Genomic DNA, 20,763 nt, shown 5'->3' with positions numbered 1-20,763 from the left:
CTGCTTGCGTTCAGATCTGGGTTGGCACGACTCCTTCATCGCGCGGGGGCCCTGCTGCGCCTGACCTCCACCGCCTGCCAGGCGTTTCCGCCCCCAGCCCTGCCCCAGAGCCCGGTGCCCTCGCGGGCCCTTTTCGCTGTTCTCGGGTTGTGGTACGGACGGTGCCGCAGGCCCTTTTCTGCGGGTTTGGGTTTTGCTGTGATCGCGGGGCCTCCGTGACCCTCCCCAGCCAGGAATCCGCCTGTGTGTCCAGCGGCTGCTTCGGGCTGAGCTTGCAGAGGGGAAACTGGCGGGTCACGGGGTCCCCGAGCCACACTGCCATCCAGGAAGCGCGGGCCGGGCACAGTCCTCCCGGAGGCGGGGGCCTTGCTGCAGCCGCGCTGAGCGGCCAGCCTTCTCCCCTCTGGAATCTTCTTCAGGTCACCCGTCTCTCCCGGTTGTTGCCGAGGTCTGGGTGTTTTTTTTTTTCTTGACTTAGATGCCTTTCAGTGAACTTAAATGAGGCATAGCCTTTGCCTTGTATGGCTGTTTTAGGTTTCGGGAAAATCAAGCAGGGGCTCCCGAGCGTTCCTGTGACTCTGCTTGCCCTCCTGACACGGCTTCCGCTGTGATTAGGACGGGCCGTCTCCTGTTGTGAAAGGCACACGGGAGGGCCGGGGACCCACAGCCTTGCTCGCCCACTTGGCTCACCACCTGCTTTTGTGTGACTGTTTTTGCAGGGTTGAAAAGAGACTCACAAGAAGAATGTTCTGTGACATGGGAAAAGGATAGGGAATTCGAATTTTGGTGTCCCTACATGAAGCCTGGCCCACAGAGGCGGGTCCCTTAGAGCACACGTGTGCAGACCCCGCCGGAGACCAGAAGGAAGACTGGGAATGGGCCAAAGATAGCCGCTGGGGACATCTGCGTGTGTTTCCTGCCAGGCTTTTGTTCGGGGAGGCTCTTGTTTGTCTTGTGGCTGGGCCCCTGCTGCACGGAGAGCGTGCTCTTTGCACGAGGCTGCCCCGTAGACGGCGACGGGCTCCGCGCTGTCCCAGCGTCCAGTGTGCACGGCGCACGTGGGCCAGCCTCATTCCCGTCCATCCCGGCTGCAGCAGTGACCCTGTGCGCTCTGGAGGTCCCCCTGGCCCTTGGACCAGCCTGTCCTTCCACAGAACCTTTCCTCTCACCTCTGCTCCCCACTGCTTGTGGGGTGCATCGTGTCCCCGAAAAAGACATGTTGAGGCCCCGGAACCTGTGAATGGGCCCTAACTTGGAAACAGGGTCTCTGCCGGTATAACCGGGTTAAGATAAGGTCCTGGAGTCGGGTGGGCCCTGAGTCCAATGACTAGTGACCTTTATAAGAAGGAAATGGAGACCCAGAGACGCAGGAGAGGAGGCTGTATGAAGACAGGCAGGGGTTGGAGTGGTGAAACCACAGGCCAAGAAACATCTGGGGCTTGCTGGCAACCACCAGAAGCTGAAAGAGCCAAGGACATCTCCGGAGCCTTCAGGGGGAGCGTGGGCCTGCCAGCACCTGGGGCTTTTACTTCTGGCCTCCAGAACCGTGGAGTCCATTTCCGCCATTACGAGGCCCTCCCCAACCCCCATTTGCTCTGATGTGTTCCGGCAACTTTCTCCTGCATCTCGCCTGCTCTCTGAACCCACGGGACGGTGCGATGGAGGCCAGCTTGGTCCGGAGGGACGTGGGCAGGCAGGGAGGGTGTTGAACTTGCCATGCCTGTGACATTGGGCCATCCCTCAGGTCTGCTCTTGTGTTCTGAGAACGCCCGCTGCCAGGAAGGCTGTGCCCTGGCCTGGCCTGTGGTCCATGCCCCGCGCTTGGCCCCAGGACAGGGGCGCTGCCCTTCTTTCCTGTGCTGGTGTGTGCAGGGAGGAGAGGGAGAGGTCAGGAGTCCGCCCGAAGGAGGCTCCAGGGACGGCTGCCCAGCCGGCGAGGGGAAGGTTTCACTTTCCTTGGCAGTCCTGTGGGGCAGGCTGTTTGTTTGAACAACCCCAAAGAAAGCCATTTGGCCCAACTGCTAGTTTCTAACCAATTTACTTCCCTGGTGTTTAAACAAACCCCTACCCAGAATCCGCGTCTGGTCCCAGGGAAGGGGGTGGCCTCCCCTCTCCTGGCCCGGCCCAGTGCCTGACACCCGCCCAGGGGGCCCGAGGCCAGGGCTGCCGCTTAGACCTGGCTGCAGACAGCCCTGGAGGTCCCCGGGGAGCGGGAGCCTCGGCGGAGCCCAGGCAGGGGGTTCTCTCCCTGCAGCTGCCCCCCCGCGGCCCGGTCCTGGACAGAGAGCTCCTGCCCACTGTGCATCAGGCGGCAGCTGGGCTGGGGCTCTCACCCGCGGTCCCCGTCTTCCAGGCCAAGCTCAAATAAAACTTCAAAGGCTCTGCGGCTGAAGGGGTGTCAGACAGCCCCCCCGGAGTCAATTATCACCTACAGATTTATCCCAGCATCTAATTACTGCCTTAGTCACAGAGACTTAGAGACGCTGATAATGGGGTTCCCTGGCCGTGGGGTGTGCTGGAGGCTTTGTATTGACCTGGATAATGGAGGGCGGGGGTCCCTGATGGCTCTGTGCCCCTCGGGGATGCTCCGTCGGAGTCTAGTACACGGTCACAGCCGCACAAATCTGAGGTTCTTGGAGCCGGAGGCCAGGATCCCCCCCGTCTCAGCGGGTCCCTTTACAGGCCCACCTGTAACCCCAAGTCTCCTTCCCAGCACCCGTTCGTGGACTCTCTTCCTCCCCAAGGGGCTCTGCCCTGTGTGTGTGGGACCCCAGGAGCACCGGCGGGGCCGGGGGCATCCTGTGCCTGTCCACCCCCGCCCCCAGCTACTGGTCTAAAGTATGCCACAGAGAGACCTGGTCGGGGGCCGAGCCAGTCGCCCGGCGGCGCGCCAGCCCCAGGCCTCCTGCGTGTGCCATCTGGCGGGAGCCGAGTGTTTGCGGGACCTTTTTTCTCCACTTGCTCCTGTGGGCCCTTGCGTGGGGAGCTTGACCTCTCTGTGCCTTGAGTTCCTCATCAGTAAAGTGGGGCGTAGTCGTACCTCTGGGATGGCGTGAGGCTCACACTATTTTAGGTGATTATGTCTGGAGGAGCCCAGGAACAGGGATGGGGAAACAGGTGCTAGACGTGTTTTGTGGGGCACCCGGGGGGCTCGGTCATTCAGGCGTCCGACTCTTGATTTTGGCTCAGGTCATGATCTCAGGGTCGTGAGACTGAGCCCCACGTCAGGCCCTGTGCTTAGCAAGCAGTCTGCTTGGAATTCCCTCTCCCTCTCCCTCTGCCCCTCCCTCCCGCTTGTGCTCTTTCTCTCTCAAATTAAAAAAAAAAAAAAAAATCTTAAAAAAAAATGTGTCTTAGGGCAGAGCATTGGTTCCCCTCGGGGACCGGTGTTTTCTCTGGGGAGGAAGTACTGCTTGAGGTCCAGTTTGACACACTCCCTTCTGCTTTGCACGGTGAGCTGCCCCGGCCTCCGCTCGGGAGCCTGACATCTTCGGATGGGTCTGTAGACGCCCCCCTGGGACGGGGCTCTTCCCGGCCGTGCCCTGGAGGGGCAGCCCCCGTCCCTCCATCATGGGAGATGAAGCCAGAGCCTTTCCCGGAGTTTGGCTTTATGGTTCCCTTGATTTCAGAGCCAGACAGAAACTCACACACCAGCAGGTTGGGCTGATTCTTCACTCTAAATGGGGAGACTAGAGCCTGGAGAGGGTTGGAGACCTGTCCAGAGTCACACAGAGGCTTCTGCCCTGCGTTCTCCCTGCTTGTCTAAGGATGTGAGCACCTGCCCTGGGTGTGGCCCCGGGGTCTGCAGAGAGCCGAGGGGGCATGTGCACAGACGCATCCCAGTGAAACGTTAAGTGTGGTGCCCATGCAGAGAGAGAGAGAGAGAGAGAGAGAGTGTGTGTGTGTGTGTGTGTGTGTGTGTGTGGCCAGCCCATCTGCTGGGGTAAGGGTGGTAGGAAGGCTTCCTGGAGGAGGAGGGAGAGGTGTGGGACCTGGGCCTTGAAGGACAGGTGGGATGTCAACCGAACATTTTGGGAATGGAGCCCCGAGGAAGACAATTTGTTAAAATTCAGAGTTCCCCTCCTCTCCTTCCAATGCACACCATATCAGGGCCAAATCTGAATTTGGGTCTTGGAGTTTCCAAAGCAGTCAGGACTTGGGGTGCCTTCTGGGCCCTGCCTGCCTCAGTTTCCCAGCCCTGGGCTCAGAAAACTATTGCTGTAGTGTGTCGCCCTCTGGTGGAGGAACTGGGTGATGAGCACCTCGCAGCGGGACAGTGAGGATCCACGTCCCACCCTTACCTGAAATGCAGGGCAGGGGACCCCAGGTGGACTCTGCAAGGCACCGGGCTCCGAGGGCTCTGCCGCTGTGGCAAGAAGTTGGCACCAGGCGCTGGAGGGAGTCTGCTGTCTGAAGGCTGTGACTTGACCAGGCAGCGGCTGTGGAGCTGGGCCTGGGGGTCCGAGGTTGACGGATGTGCCTGGCTGGTTCTGTCCCTGTCCCCACCCTGTGTTGCTACATAACGTGAGGCCGGTCCTTCCCTATTCTGGGCCTTTCATCAGACAGGGCAGGTGGACCCAAAGTTCCAGAAGGGGTCTCTGGGCCTAAACTTGGTTCTACGGGTCCTTGAGACCAGAAGGGGCCAGAATGAATGAGGGGACAAGGACCCAGCTCTGGGGAAGGACACACAGCCTCCAGGGGCGTCCCGGTCAGGGTTGGGGGGTGCCGTGAGGCTCCCTGTGCTGTTAGCCCTGGAAGTTCCTACAAATCCCAGCAGGGAGGGTCCAGGGCGGAGTCGAGATGTTAACCCTGCTGGGACAGCAGAGGGAGCCCTGGGCACCCCCCCCCGCCCCCCGCCACTCGCCCTTGTCAGTGAGAGAGTCACGTGGGAAGGAATCGGACCGGACCGTGCAGTGACCCGTGCTGTTAGGTGGCATGAAGCTTCCTTGGAGGGGTGAGCGGGGCCCGGGGGGGCGCCTCATGGAGAAGCGGCATCTGAGCTGAGCCGTGAAGGGGGAGCACAAGGAAGGTGCGGCCCAGTGGGGGCTTTGAGAGGTGTGGCTGCCGGTGGCGGTCTGGAGCCCGGTGCTTCAGTGGGACCCTCATCTGGAACTGGTTTGTGGCCGGGAGAGGAGCTTGCAGGGGCGAAGGGACAGAGTGTGAATGAAGCAGCTCTTCCGTGGTGGTGGAGGTCAGGTGGCTGTGTGGCTTTCCGCTGGTTGCTTGACCTCTCTGTGCCTACATGCTCTCCTCGATACTATGATGATACAAACAGTGCCGGTCTCCTAGAGCCCTCACGGGGATGAGCTAGTGACCACGGAGGAGGGTCATGGCGAGTGTTACCTACGGTCACCCGTGGCTGCACGGAAGCTCTGACCCCGGGGGCCGGCTGAGCCCCTCCCTGCCATGCCCAGCGCAGGCCTGGTCCGCTGTCCTGCTGCCGGCCTCTGACCCCACCCATGTGCTCCCACAGGGGCCGAGGAGGTGCTGCTGCTGGCCCGGCGGACGGACCTGCGGAGGATCTCGCTGGACACGCCGGACTTCACTGACATCGTGCTGCAGGTTGATGACATCCGACATGCCATAGCCATCGACTACGACCCGCTGGAGGGCTACGTCTACTGGACGGACGACGAGGTGCGCGCCATCCGCAGGGCGTACCTGGACGGGTCAGGGGCACAGACGCTGGTCAACACCGAGATCAACGACCCCGACGGCATCGCGGTCGACTGGGTGGCCCGCAACCTCTACTGGACGGACACGGGCACCGACCGCATCGAGGTGACGCGTCTCAATGGCACCTCCCGCAAGATCCTGGTGTCCGAGGACCTGGACGAGCCCCGGGCCATTGTGCTGCACCCCGTGATGGGGTAAGTGGTCGGGGGGTGGACCTCCTCCCTGGTGGGGGGGGGCTGGGAGCCAGGGCACCAGAAGTGAGAGATACTAGCGGTTCTGGAACTTTCGCCGGCATCAGAATGCCCCGGCGGAGGCTTGTTAAGGTGCAGGTGGCTGGACCCCTTCCCGGAGTTCTGATTCAGGAGGTCTGGGGCGGGGCCTGGGAACATGAATTTCTCACAAGCTCCCCGCAGTGATGCTGCTGCTGGTCCAGGGCCCAGACTTTGCGAAGCTATGACATCGTGTACGTGTGTACAGGGCCTGGAGAGCTGGGGGGAGTCATTGCTTTCCATGGGCCTCACCCTTCTCACCTGTGAAATGGAATGGTTCACCAGGGTGGTTTCTAGGCTGATGACGGGATGTACTTAATGACGTACCGGCCGGGCCTTTTCTGAGCATCACACACGGTGAATCTTTACCTGCTCCTCTCTCCCCCGGAGGTGGGTACAGTTGTACAGGAGAGGAAGCTGAAGCCCAGAGAGGTTAAGGGACTCACCTAAGGTCACACAGCAGGTTGCTGGGATCAGACCAGGCAGTGTGGCTCCTACTTTCCATTTTGGGATTCGGTGAAAACGGCTTGTCCGTCGATGTAGGAGCCTTTCTGAGAACCTCTGCGGCTCAGAGCGGGGTCGCAGCCCCCTTCCTGGGGGCTCATGACCAACAACGGGAAAGTGGCGGGAGCGGGGAGGAAGAGTTGGAGCTCTTGGCGGTGGAGCCGGGGCTGCAGGGGGAGCCTCTGGCCCTCCGTGTGGGATGCCGCGTGGTATCCCGGAGACAGCCTGGAAGGGAGACCTGGGAGCTGTGCCTTGTGGGGACTAGCAGAGCCACAGTGGTTTTCACCGTGGTCCCTGGCAGGGGCTGTCAGGTGCTGCTCAGAGGCGCTGAACCCACGGTGACCCGCTCAAGGTGCCTGCTGGCTGCACTTTGTGCCCAGGAGCCCTTCGGCGCTTTGAGGAACGTTCCGCTCCACATGGGCCCCTGCCCGGTGCTCGGCCCATGGGTCTCCCAGCACATCGGCCGTCCACCCACCTGCAGGACAGGAGAGGGGTCCCACGTGCCTCCTTTAAGTCCCAGGACGCCGGGTCGTGAAGCCCTTGCTGTGGGCACCCATGCTGTGGCGCCCCTGGTCCCGTGGTGGGGGGGCTTGGTGCTCACGTGGGCAGGGAGCCAGCACTGTGTGAGCGCGCTGCAGGATGGGGAGGGCGTGGTCCTCAGCCCTGGGCGTGCGGCGGGGACGGGACGGACAGCGTCAAGGATGTGTGCTTCCTCTCCAGCCTCATGTACTGGACAGACTGGGGGGAGAACCCCAAAATCGAGCGCGCCAACCTGGATGGGCAGGAGCGGCACGTCCTGGTGAACACGTCCCTCGGGTGGCCCAACGGCTTGGCCCTGGACCTGCAGGAGGGAAAGCTGTACTGGGGAGATGCCAAGACGGACAAAATCGAGGTGAGTCCTCCCCGCCGGTGAGCGCTGGTTCCCGAAGCTGTTTGATGAAGGTTGTGCTGCTTGGTACAGCCCGGCGGGCCCAGAGCCCCTGGAGCCCGTGACGTGTACCAGGCAGGCAGCGGACGGATGCCTGTGCTCTGCTGGGGATTTTTTAAGATTTTATTTTTTTAGAGAGAGAGAGAGCGTGTGCACTCCTGTGTGTGTGTGTGTGTGTGTGTGTGTGTGTGTGTGTGTATGTGTGCGCGTGTGAGCCAGGGGGTGGGCAGAGGGAGAGAGAGAATCCCAACAGGCCCCACACTGAGTGCAGAGCCCGATGCGGGGCTTGGTCTCATGACCCTGAGATCGTGACCTGAGCCAAAATCAGGAGTCGGACGCTTGACCGACTGAGCCCCTGTGCTCTGCTGTTTGGCCAAGTAGGATCCTTGAAAAAATAATCTATTATGATACGTTTCCGACGTGCAAGAGGCCCGTAAGGAGCCGTGTGGCCGAGTGAACGCCGTCACAGGGCACTGCGCTCGTGTGAGAGGTTGTCAGGGGCAGCTGGATGAAGGACACACGGGAGCTTCTCGAGTGACTTCTTGTGTGCCTTCTACTATTTCAAAATGCAAAATCTCTGTTTTTAAATTGATTTCTTTATTTGAGAGAGCGTGCGTGCTCGCCGGCTAGCAGGGGCTGGGGGAGGGGCAGAGGGAAGGGGGGGGAGAGAATCCCAGGCAGACTCCCTGCTGAGCACGGAAGCCCACGCAGGGCTCGATCTCACGACCCTGAGATCATGACCTGAGCCAAAATCAAGAGTGTCGGTTGCTTAACCAACGGAGCTACCCAGGTGTCCCTTGAAACACAAAATCTTAGTGAAAACTCACATGCACGTGCCCTCCATGCAGCGTAAGACAGAAAATCTTACCAACATGGTTGCAGCCAGAGGTGACCACCCTTCTGAATCTGGTGACGTGTTCCCAAGGCGGTTCCTCTTGCCAGGTGGACGACTCCCGGAACGGCGCGTCATCCTGTTCGGCGTGATTGCGTGTGATTAATTTAAGCGATGTCCAGTTGTGTTCTTTGGCAACTTGCTCTTGGCCCATGGGTGCACTTTCTGGAGGTGCTCTCGAGACCGTCGTTCAGTTTGTCCTCATAGCAGGGAAGTCCCCGACGTATGTGCCCGTCCTCGGTGTGGACGCCTCCCCTCAGTGCTGGTCACATCACTACTTATGGACAACCCCAGCTGGGGGTAAACGTCGCTCCTCTCTTGGCTTCGGGGGGAGCCCCCACCAGGCAGCTCGCCGGGGGAGGGCGGGAGCAAGGAGACCGGCGCGCATCTGGGTTGCCGGGTTTCATGCCATGCTCCTGTAAGGGGACTCCGGGCTGGCAGGTGCCTCTCCTGCCCAAGTCGCTGTCCGAGTGGCCAGTTCCTGCTGGATTCCCTACAGACAACCCTATTGCTAAAGGGAGTTTCTCTCGAGCCTCTGAGCCTAAAGGCACGACCCTTGTTTCCCGTGGGGTCAGCCAAGAAGGCTTCGCCCATGGACCCCACCCGCCCATGGGAGCAGCCAGAGGGCTGGGGACCTGTGTGTCGGCTGATGCTGCCGGACGTGTAACAGGCGTGGCCCCGGGTACTCCCATGGTGAGGTGCTGGGCCCTTTACTGTGGGAACACACACATGACCCACGATGGCCGTTTTCACCATTTTAAAGTGTGCCATTCAGCGGCCTCGCCCACATTCACAGAGCTGAAGCACGGCAGCAACCACCGCTGCCCGTTCCAGAACGTTTTCGTCACCCGAGACCCCGTGCCCATTAAGCAGCCAGTCCTGGTCTCCTCTCCCCCCACCAGCCCCCAGCACCCACGGATCTTCTGTGGTCCCTGTGGGGTTGGCTGTCCCGGAGGTTTCGTGCGAGCGTGGTCCTTCGGCACGCAGCCCCCTGTGCCTGGCTTCTTCACGCGGCGTGGTGTTTTTGGAATTTATCCACACGGTTGCACCTGTCCTCGTTTTGTTTTTATGGCCGAGTGACGCTGGTTGTACGGAAAGACCGCACACTGTCCACCCGTCTGTTGATGGGCATTTGCGTTGTTCCCCACTCTTGGCTGCCGTGAGCGAGGCTGTCAAGGGCACCATGTGCAGGTTTTGTCTGTGCACCTGTCGTTAGTTCTCCGGGGCGCACACGGAGGCGTGGAACTGCTGGGCCACGTGGGGGTTTTACGCGTGGTTCACGGACGCGCTGTCAGAGGGGTCCGGTGTGCCCCGCTCCACGCTCTCTGTCCCTGGCAGTGCGCGTGTTCTCTCTGCACAGCCTTGGCCGCTGTAACGTTCCACGCCCTTTATCCTGACCGTAGCCGTCCTGCCGGGCGCTCTGGGGTGTCCCTGGCTTTGACTGGCATTTTCCTGATGATGGGCGAAAGGTTATTTGTCCCCCAAGGGTATTTGGAGGTATGTGGCATGGTCCCCATTCGTGGATGAGAAGCGGAGGTCCGGGGGGGCGGTACCTTGCTCGAGGTCATGTGGCAAGTGGGTGGGTTTTGATTTTCCACTTTTAGAACCAATCCTCGGACAAAGCCCTAAGACAGCATCAGGTTTCCAGACAGAATCTAAACGTGATTCTCTTGGTAACCACTAAGTGGAAGGGACAGAAGTCGGGAGGCGCGAGGCTGGGGAGAGGCAGGAGCGCGGTTTCAAGGGTAACCGACCGAGGAAGACGGTCCGTCACGGTCGCGTGAGGGGAGGGAGGGCCCGGAGTCAGGGACGGAGTCTTCACCTGCCCAGGGCCACGCAGGCAGACCAGGAACGCACGCGCGGAGTGTCTTATCTGTTTGGAGCGAATCCCCAGAAAGTGTGAAGAGAAACGCTGCAGAATTTGGGAATCTTTGATCAGGCCGACTTGGGAAACACAGTTGTCGGTGTTCTCAAACGACCTGCCTGAGGGTCCCTTTCTTTCCCCGCCTTGGCTCTGGTGGCACACACTTTGGGAATGCCGACCCCGGCGGAGCCCGTTGCTGACACATCCAGGGCTGACCCTAGCTGCGGGGTTTGTGCGGGGCACCCCTGAGCCCTGCCCCGGGGGCGGGGGGCAACGCTGCGGACATGCACGGACGTGGAGACCATCCTCCACGTAAGCTCAACGTGTCTTCTCCCCGCAGTGGGGACGCCCCAGGCGAGTGTCGTGCTGGCTTCTTGGACTCTAGCATTCTTTTCAGTGGGGACATACTCCAGACACAGGTGTGAACATTTGGGAAGTGGCCCAAGCGCGCTAGGGGCCTTGTCTCCAAGTCCCTGCTGTGGCCTCTCGGCCCTCGCTCTCGGGCCCCGGAGTTTGCTGCCGTGCACCTGCGGAGCGCCAGCTCTGGTCCAGGTTCCTGGGCCAGCTCGGTACGTGTGCCCAACAGCTGTTCCCTGCTGTGCCCCTCAGGACCACGCTTTGGATCAGGCCACAGGCTTCGTGCTGACGGTCTTGGAGGATCCCCGGGGCTTCCAGGGGAACGGCTGAGGGCCCAGGGGCTGTGTTTACTTTCCAGGTTCCAGGTGGGAGGGGTGGTCCGGGGAGGTAGAAACCAGGCTAGGGCAGCAACGGGACATGCTCCTTCCAGTGGAGACGTTTCCCAGAAGTCATGCCCAGGGACAACGGAACGGCCAGGCCCAGTGCTAAGGAGCCCGAGCGCTGGCCTCGGGCCTGCCTCGCGCAGTTGCCTTTGATGCGGAGGAAGGGTTTCGTGCAGCCTGGCAATGCGCACGGCCTGGCTCTGGACGCAGAGGGAAGGCTCTGGAAGAAAGGAACTGCAGACAGTGATAAAGTGGCTGTTCCTTTGAAGAGGTAACCGGGCTCCCGTGTCACGCCCACCAGGCCCCCGAGGAGGACTTTATAGGGCAGCTGAGGCTAATCCCTGGATGACCCGGGAGAACAAAGGTCTGGAAGGGCCGGACTGGTGACACGGGGCTTCGTCTGGACGGCATTAGCGGCACGTAGATGCGACTTACGGGACAGGCCAAATTGCGGGCGAGTCTGGGCTGCCCAGCAGGTGGGCCCTCCTGCCGGCCTTGTCTGTGACAGCTGTCCTGCACATCAGGGTCAGCCCAGCCCCTCGGCTGGCCCGCTGGCTGCCACCATGACCGTTGGGAGTTGCGGGGTGGCTCCCGCCGGGGGGGTTGGCTCAGGCTGCTCCCTCCGGGCTCACTCTGGAGGCGCCCCGACTTCCCTCCTGCGGGCTGGAGCCACGTGGGGTGCGTGGGGGCTGAGGTCCATGGACACAGCCCCCGATTCCCCTCTGTGTCCCCACAGCTGCCTCGGCTGTACGTCCCACCCTCCTGGGCTAGGAATTCCCTGGGACACCTCCTAACTCATCCTCCCGACTCTACAGCCCTGGGGCCCAGCCCTTCCCAGGACCCCAGCCGCGCCCTCAGGACCGACCTCTGGGGTCCCCACGGCCACCATTGGTTGTGTATCCCCCCCCGACCCTGCAGGGCTCCCCACCCCAAAAACACTTGCCCTCCTCTCCGACCTGCTGCACACTTTAGGTCTCGGGTCACAGGGGTCAGCCGGATTCGTAAAAGCCCCTAGGACTTGCTATCTCCCTGAGCTGTCTCTAACCAGTGGCCGCTGGGGCCCCGCACTTCTCTGTCCACTCTTGGCAGGCGCCGGGCCCTTCTTGCCTCTGTCCCTGCTGCTTGGCAGACACCAGGCTCGTGACGGCCCAGCGTGGGCCCCCCTTGTCCCCCCATCCCGGGCAGCTCCTTCCCTCCCGAGTGCCCTCCGAGCCCCTCCCTCCGAAGCCCAGAGTTCCCCTTGCCACATGCCCCAGTCTCCTGCATGGGGACGACTCGCCTTCTCCAGAACGCTGACATCCCGGTTCCCCCCTGGAGGCCACATCTCCCGGCCGGAAGCCGCAGCGCCTTCGAGACCCGGCCAGTGCTCATGCTCCGGATGGGCCGCCAGGTCCCCAGCACCATTACCGTTACCATCTCACTCATTTGTCCGTCGGTCTCATCTCCCAGAGCAGACAGCAGTTCTCTCTCGGGTCCGGCTTGGGGTCAGAGGTCTCCGTGCTGCCGGTGGCCGGGGACTCAGGCCACACCAGGTCTGTATGGAGAGCACCGGCTCCCACACTCTCTCTGTGGCTCCCACACTCTCGCTGTGGCTCCCACTGGCCCCTTTCCCACGGCTGCTCAGCAGGTCTCTGGACAGAGCTCCCATCACGGCCTCCCAGCCCCTTCTGCACCCCCCAGCGAGCACCTGTCCCTTCCAGGCGTCCACGGACGCCACCCCATCTGGAAGAGCAGCAAGGGACAGACCTGTGGCCCGACGGGGTGGATGTTCAGGAGGGGAGATAGACACGGGGGGACGGGACAGTGGCAGCACGTTGGAGGGACGTTGAGGAGAGAGGATGGGGTGTGGGGGGTGGGACGGCATCCTAGCTCCCCGGACAGCGCCTGAGCTGATTTTCTAGCCGCGTGTGTCCCGAAGCCCTGCCTTCGCGGACTTGTTGTGCAGATCCTGTTGCCTTCTGCTTCCAGAGTAGAGGGAGGAATCGTGCCCCTTAGCAGTGCTGACAGGGACAAAGCGTTTAGACAGCCGGGCACACACATCGTGACGCCTGTCCCTGGAGGGCGGTTTCAGCCGACGCTGAGTTGAAGCGGGGACTGGTCCTGCCCCTTTGAAGTCCTGAGCTCTTTGTGAAGCTTCGTCCTTGGCTGTTTCCCTCCGGGATGCTTGGACTTGTGGATGGACCAAGCCGAGGTCTCACAGGCCAATCCGGGCTCTTTAGCCTGTCCCTCTGGCAGGGGGACTTGCTGCTGCCGCCCCCCCCCCCCCCCCCCCCCCCCCCGCCCCTGAACATCTGGGCTCTCTGGGGCCCCCTGCTGTCTCACTCTGGCCAGGGCAATGGAAGCTGGTGGGTCCTGCCCCTGACACCTGCCGTCGGGGCAGAGTACCCGGTCCACACCGTGTGTGGGGACAGGGTGGACTGAGAAGTTACGTATATATCTGTCTCCTTGCCCCGGACACGGACTGGGTTGGCGGAGGGGACTTCTGGCACAGCCAAGATAAATAGTCGGCACGAGAGTGATGGCTGTCAGGCCGGGTGACTGGGTGTCCCTCGTCCCCAGGGGCTTCCGGGCAACTGAGCGGTGTGTGTGTGCCCCCAAGTGCGTGTTTAAGATCTCGTTTATTACGTGGAACAAAATAACCAGGGCGGGGCGCCTGGGTGGCTCAGTGGGTTAAGCCTCTGCCTTTGGCTCGGGTCATGATCTCAGGGTCCTGGGATCGAGCCCCGCATCGGGCTCTCTGCTCAGCGGGGAGCCTGCTTCTTCCTCGCTCTGCCTGCCTCTCTGCCTGCTTGTGATCTCTGTCTGTCAAATAAATAAGTACAATATTAAAAAAAATAATAACCAGGGCAGCTCTAATTTGGGGGGTTACGTCTGACCAGGGCTTACGCAGGCCGGTTTTCAGACTTTTAAATGATTAGGGAGAAGAATCGAAAGAAAAACGTTATTCCGTGATGCGTGAAGATGACACGAAAGCCAAATTTCGGTGTCCACGGAGTTGTTTTTGTTCCTTGCATGCACGCACACACAGCCTTGCTCGCTTGCTTACACGCTCCGACAGCATGTGTTCCTGAGGGTTCCGTCTTCCTCTTCTCCCAACCTCACCTGTTCGGCCACGAGCCCAGGATGAGACCCCACCCATGGGCAAGTTTTGTGCGGAGCGTCCTCTGAGGGCCGGTGCCCAAACCGTTTGGAAGGCTTAGTCCATCCCCTGCCACTTGCCGCTAACCAGCGGGGCCAGCCTGGTGCCCCGGAGATGAGCGCAGCGATCGGTACAACCTGAGCTCCTCCCTCCAGGTGAGGCGGGCAGCGCCCCCGCTCTGGGTACAAGGGTGTCCCCCAGTCTCGCGTTCTGGCCTGGGGGCGCCTTGGAACCCCAGCGGGGAGCTGCTTCCAGGATCCATAGAGGGCCGGCGCCTCCCACTTCCGTGTGAATTGCCCCAGATTGGGGGTCCAGGTGCGTCTTTGGTTAAGTTGCCTGGATGACGTCAGCTGCTCCCCTCAGTTGCAGGTGGAGAAACTGAGGTCCCCGGGGCACGGGGGCTTGCTGGGCCCCTCCTGGGTGACCCGGCAGTTTTGTCCTGTGCTGTCCTATGGCACCATAGACGGACCCAAGTCTCTTCTGTTCAGCGTGAATCTGATCTGTTTTCTGTTCTCACCACCTGCAAAACCGAGTGTCGCTTTTCTGCGGAGCTGGAAACACCGTCTGGCTGCAGGGGGTCTGCTGGGACTTGTGCCGCTTTCATCCTGGCCCGAGAGCCGGAGAAGCTCCATGTTGTGTTTTATCGAGTCTCGCTTTCAGCACCAGCGGCTTCAGGATCATCTGTCATCGGAATCCCGTCGTACCCCGTGTGTGTGTTTCCGTCGGTGACGGCGTTTTTATGTCTGACAGCAGTTTTTCCTTTGTGGCTTTTGTGGTTAATGCTTTTCATCAGCACCGGTCCTTCAAGAGAAAGAGCTAGCTTTCACATCTCAGAGTAAAGGGCCGCTAGTGTGGGGGCGTCGAAAAGCATCTGAGAGTTACGGGCTCAGACTCAGGGCCAGAAGGGCCCTCCGAGGTCATCTGGGCCTGACCAAGCAAGGCATCGGTCCACAGACCAGGGCGCGGTCTTGCCCAGGGGCCCCGGGCGTCTGCGTCGAGCCTGTGATCTGACACCTTCCTGGCCGGCAGACGTTGCTAGAGAGCCTGCCCCCGTCTGAGCTCTGCACCTCGGTCCTGCTCATCGATTGGCAGCAGAAGGCAGAGTACAGCTGTCTGCCTTGCCTGGCCCTCTCAGTGCCGTGTCCGTACCCAGGTCGGGGAGGCTGGGGGGAGAGCCCTGAGCCAGCCCCACCACTGAAAATGTCGTTCGTCCAGCTCTGCCGGGAGCCACGGTCCCTGGCGTCATGGCATGGCCTCGCGGGGTGCAGGCAGAACGGAGCCTCCTAGGCATTGGGCCTGTCCCCGTTCCGGCTGCTCAGGCCCGTGGCCGGTTCATACCTGTGTCTGCCATCCCGCAGGTAATCAACGTTGACGGGACAAAGAGGCGGACACTCCTGGAGGACAAGCTCCCCCACATTTTCGGGTTCACACTGCTGGGCGACTTCATCTACTGGACCGACTGGCAGCGTCGCAGCATCGAGCGCGTGCATAAGGTCAAGGCCAGCCGGGACGTCATCATCGACCAGCTGCCCGACCTGATGGGGCTGAAGGCCGTGAATGTGGCCAAGGCTGTCGGTGAGTCTGCTCAGCCTCCAGCCGCCAGTGAGCCACGCGAGCGGCACCAGGAAGAAGCAGTGGGCTCGTGGCTGCCCTTCAGCCCAGTCCACGGGCGCCCACCCTGGGGATGGGCAGGGCGGGGTACGGTGAGATCTGGCGGAGGACAGCTGGGAACGGGCGTGGTGTCTCCGCCGGGGATATTGACGAGGTCGTGGTTGTGGACTGGGTGCTGCTGGCCGCAGTTGTCCCGGTCACGGCTGACGTTTGCCACGTGTCTGCTGTGCGCTCGGCTCTGGCTAGGTGCCGTGATGCCCGGAGCAACCCCATACACTAAAAACAGTATTCCCTCCTTTGCCCTGGGAAGGAGGAGGGACGCGTGGCCACGTTGCTGGTATGGCCGAGCTCGGGACTCACCATGGGTCTGCCTCAACCTCGTCACCGGGCTGGGCTGTGATGGCTGTCCAGTGTGGCCAGGCTGGACCTTCAGATGCTCACCTTGTTTTTTGTTTTTTTTTTTTTTAAGATTTTATTTATTCATTTGAGAGAGAGCATGAGGGGAGGGAGGGGCAGAGAAAGAGGGAGAGGGACAGGCAGACTCCCCGCTGAGCAGGGAGCCCGATGTGGGGCTGGATCCCACGACCCCCAGATCAGGACCAGAGCTGAAGTCACATCCTTAACTGACAGAGCAACGCAGGCGCCCCAAATACACAGCTTTTCTCTGAAAACCAGGATCTGCAAAAAGCAAGATTTCTCTCTTTCTGAAAACGATTCCAAATGCAGGTCATTAGGCTACGCAGGAGAGAGAGAGAGTAGCGTCCAGGTGTGGTGGGGGCGGGGCTGTGTGCCCAGCGGAGGGGCCTCTGCACCTGCAGCACCTGCACGTCGGAGGGGCTCTATAGACCTCTGCTAGAGGAACGAATGAATGAATGAATGAGTGAACAGGCAGCGAAGATCCTGGGCTTGGCCTCAGGTAGCTCCCAGCCTCCCCGTCTAGCCGCTGAGACCCTCCTTAGCGCTATGCCGGGCAGTGGCTGTAGCTGGGGTGGTGGGGATGCCTGGCTTTAACACACAGGGGAGGTCACTTGAACTTGGAATTGAGGGGGCAGGTGGGGGCAGGGTGGGCCAGGCCGAGGGGCAGCTGGGCAAAGACCCGGAGGTGAGGCCTTAGCCGTCCAGTGACTCGGGTTCCTGACAAAGAGGTGACAGGACCGGGAAGCTCCGTTTTGCCGTCACCTTTGAGAACCCGCGGATTATCTACCATGGTGGTGAGCCCCTGCGTGAGCGATGGTTTAGGTACACAAGAGAGAACCCAGCGGGTCGGAACAAAGACGTGTCCATGGGGCGTGTGCTTTCCAGTTGAGAGATTGGGTTCATCTCTCTGTCTCGTCTCAGGACTTACTGAGAGAGATGGGGAGAAGGATTCTCCTTTTAGCTAAAATACTTAACTCTACGTTAAAGCCACGTTCAACAGCGCCTCAGTAGCTAACGGAGAGGACCGGGGGGCCAAAACAAACGAACACCCTAAGTTTTCTGCTTCAGTGAGGAGGAGACCCCTTCCGTGCTCCTGGGCGAGTCTGAGTGTGTGAGCCGTCGGTGTCCGGGGGGCCACCGGGTGGTCAGTCCGGCCAGCAGGCCCGGAGTCCAGGCCCGGGTGCACGTGTGCATGCGTGTGTGTGTGTGTGTGTGCGCGCGCGCATGTCCGTTACCTCACATGGCATTCATACACCTGTGCCCCTCCCTGCCCGTGTCAGCTTCACCAGCCTCTCTGGGCTTCACTTCCCGTGACTAGAAAACGGGGGGGGCGGCTCCTGCCTCCCCGGCTGCTGGTCGGACGGACAGACTAAGTTCAAAGGCCCTGGGTCAGCCCGGGCGCAGAGCCAGCCACGTTGACATCTTTAGTGTCCCTTCCCCGTAGCAGGGGAGGACGACGTCCGTGTTGGTCATCCCCGCCCCCCCGCCCCGCCCGGTGTCCCCACGCGCTGTCTGTCTGGGACACAGCCCCGTGTGACCGCGGAGCCACGCACGCCTCTGTTGCGGGGCTGCCGAGCGCCAGAGCGGCTGTGCTCGTTCCAGGAACCAACGCATGTGCGGACAGGAACGGCGGCTGCAGTCACCTGTGCTTCTTCACGCCCCGCGCCACCAAGTGCGGCTGCCCCGTCGGCCTGGAGCTGCTGAGCGACCTGAAGACCTGCATCGTCCCCGAGGCCTTCCTGGTGTTCACCAACCGCGCCGCCATCCACAGGATCTCCCTGGAGACCAACAACAACGACGTGGCCATCCCGCTGACGGGCGTCAAGGAGGCCTCGGCGCTGGACTTCGACGTGTCCAACAATCACATCTACTGGACGGATGTGAGCCTGAAGGTACGGTCCGCGAGGTGGCCTCCGCCGGCGCCGTCTTGAAGGCTTTCATGGTCTTTTCAAAAGAGCTGTAATATTTAGGGGCGCCTGGGTGGCTCAGTCGGTCAGCTGTCCAACTCTCGATCTCAGCTCAGGTCTTTTTTTTTTTTTTTTTTTTAAAGATTTTATTTATTTATTTGACAGAGAGAAATCACAAGTAGGCTGAGAGGCAGGCAGAGAGAGAGGAGGAAGCAGGCTCCCTGCTGAGCAGAGAGCCCGATGTGGGGCTTGATCCCAGGACCCTGGGATCATGACCTGAGCTGAAGGCAGAGGCTTTAACCCACTGAGCCACCCAGGCACCCCTCAGCTCAGATCTTAATCTTAGGGTCGTGAGTTCAAGCCCCGCATTGGGCTCCGTGCTGGGCGTGGAGCCTACTTAAAAAAAAAGCTGTAATATTTATGGTAACGTGATCTACAACCTTAAAGTCTGAGCAAACTGTTTTAATAAACGAACATGAACGATTATCACGAGCAGATCCCCTAGACACAGATGGGCTTTGCTGGAGCGTTTGCGGATCTGTGAGACGTTCTGTTGTAAGTTGACATCGTCTTTGGCTTCGCTCCCTCAGCAGGGCCCACCTGCTTAGCAAATGCTGTCCCTATGCACCGCACGAATACACGGGGATACACAGAAGAGCCTTTGCTTCTTGTAAAGCAGGATTCTGCAAACCAGCTCATGGGCTGACCCCCTGGTTGTGTAAATAAAATTTTATTGGAGCATAGTGATGCCCATTTGTCTATGGGTTGTCCGCGCCTGCATTTGTGCAGTGACCCCAGAGCTGTGTGGCCCTCGGAGCCTGCGTGTTTACCCTGTGCCCCTTTATGGGAAAGCGTGCCAGGCCCTGTTCTGTCCCGGATGACCGAACTCGTTGATCTCATTCTCCCGATGGTGTTACACATGTCTTTGAGATTTTTCTGGTTCTGGAAGTCATGTGAGCTCACTGAAGAAAGAGGACAGGAGACAGAAAAGGATAAAGAAAAAAGTAAAAATAAACAAAAATCCCTCATCTCCCCTCAGCTGACGTTTCCAGGGAGCTCCCCATGTCAGTGCTGCTCATGGTCCCCGTCAGGCGCGCTAGAGGGTTCTGTGTCCTGGTGTCTTTCACTTAACAGTATAAGAGCTTGGGCCACCTGGGTGGCTCAGTCGTTGAACGTCTGCCTTTGGCTCAGGTCATGATCTCTGTGTCCTGGGATCAAGCCCCCTATCGGGCCCTCTGCTTGGCAGGAAGTCTGCTTCTCCCTCTCCCACTCCCTCTGCTTGTGTTCCCTCTCTCACTGTCTCTCTCTCTCTGTCAAATAAATAAAATCTTTAAAAAAAAAACATGTATGAGGTAACTGATACGCTCCTAGGAACTCTTTAGATGAGGGACGTAGTCTTCATAGATACTCCCTATTTTACGTAACCTGTTTCCTTCTTTTAAAAACGTGTTCGCTTCCAGCCTCTGTGTGGTTTCCATGACTCCTCATCTTTTGTACTTTTTATTAGTTTCCTGGGACAAAACTTCATGAAACTTAAATACTATCAAATCTTTTTTTTCCCTAAAAATGTTGTATTTTGCTACATTTCAAGCATTTATTGAAAAAACCCTTGCACATTGGCGATCAGGCGCGCGATGCGGTCAGTAGCTGCTCAGGGTGGCCGGGCGTCCGTCTCGTGGTCCGAGGTCTGCGGGAAGGCCGGTTCCTAACCCGTGGCCCTTGCCTCTTCCCCTGCTGCAGACCATCAGCCGAGCATTCATGAACGGGAGCTCCGTGGAGCACGTGATCGAGTTTGGCCTCGACTACCCGGAAGGCATGGCCGTCGACTGGGTGGGCAAGAACCTCTACTGGGCAGACACTGGGACCAACAGGATCGAAGTGGCCCGGTTGGACGGACAGTTCCGGCAGGTCCTTGTGTGGAGGGACCTGGACAACCCGAGGTCACTGGCTCTGGACCCCACCAAAGGGTAAGAGCCATTTTGCCCACCGTGTGTGTCCCCATCGCTCCGCCACTTCCGTACATCAGCCTGCGCGCGTGACAACCGTCGTCCTTGGGGGTGGCTGCCCAGCGGGCCCTCGCGTTAACAGCAGTCCCAGCCGCTGCCGGCTTTGAGGCGGCTGAGGCCAGCGGGACCCGTGGAGGTCTCTAGTTTATTTCACAGAGGGGAAACTGAGGCCCAGAGCAGCAGGGAGGAAGGGGGGGATGCTTGTCTCAGTGCAGCATCTGGGGGGGGTGGGGGACCTCCAAGGGGCAAGTGTCTCTGTCCCTGAATTTCCAGAGGAGGAAACGGAGCCGCAGAGAAGCTGAGTGACTCACCGAGCATCCTGTAAGCAGGGAGGGCAGAGCTGGGCTCCTTCCCTCGGCCCGTGTTGCTGGCTCTGAGGGCCCTGGACCCCGGCGAGCTCAGAAGGGGCTCCTTGCTGGACCTCCCAGGCAGGGTCCCACCTGCCTCACCAGGCACCTGCTCTTTTTGACCTGGCAGGAGCCTGGGGGCCCTGGGCATGGGGGCCGCGGGGGCCAGGGTTGAGGCTCCCTGTGCACCAGTCTTCTGTGCTGCAGACCCGGTGCCCGCCCCCCGGTGTATCAGAGCTGTGTACGCCGTACCCCAAGCGCTGCCTGTCGCACGCGGTCAGGGAAGGAGAGATTGCAGGATGGCAGAGCAGAGAGAAGGGCCCGGTTGTAACCAAAGGGCGAGTAAAACGCACACGGTTTGGGAACGGGGGCTCCTTCTGCGGAGCTGCTGAAGAAGAAGGGAGGCGGACCCTTTGGAGGCAGGAAAGCCGAGTAGGGATCCTGGCTCCGTAGAGCCTGCTGG

The 20,763-nt window shown here is 60.4% G+C and overlaps 1 protein-coding gene across 1 annotated transcript in view; it reads left to right on the top strand.

Annotated features, from left to right (window-relative positions):
• Positions 1–20,763, top strand: part of LRP5 (LDL receptor related protein 5) — a 96,224-nt gene that overhangs the window by 46,877 nt on the left and 28,584 nt on the right. Inside the window, exons 6-10 of the mRNA XM_046014149.1 lie at positions 5,474–5,870; positions 7,170–7,341; positions 15,371–15,587; positions 17,643–17,932; positions 19,688–19,914. Of these exons, the coding sequence (XP_045870105.1) occupies positions 5,474–5,870; positions 7,170–7,341; positions 15,371–15,587; positions 17,643–17,932; positions 19,688–19,914 (1,303 nt within the window). The remainder of the gene's footprint in view (positions 1–5,473; positions 5,871–7,169; positions 7,342–15,370; positions 15,588–17,642; positions 17,933–19,687; positions 19,915–20,763) is intronic.

This window comes from Meles meles, chromosome 8 (genome assembly GCF_922984935.1).
Source record: "Meles meles chromosome 8, mMelMel3.1 paternal haplotype, whole genome shotgun sequence".
Classification (NCBI taxonomy): domain Eukaryota; kingdom Metazoa; phylum Chordata; class Mammalia; order Carnivora; family Mustelidae; genus Meles; species Meles meles.
The sequence above is the reverse complement of the archived record's forward strand: the minus strand, read 5'-3'. Positions and strand labels throughout refer to the sequence as shown.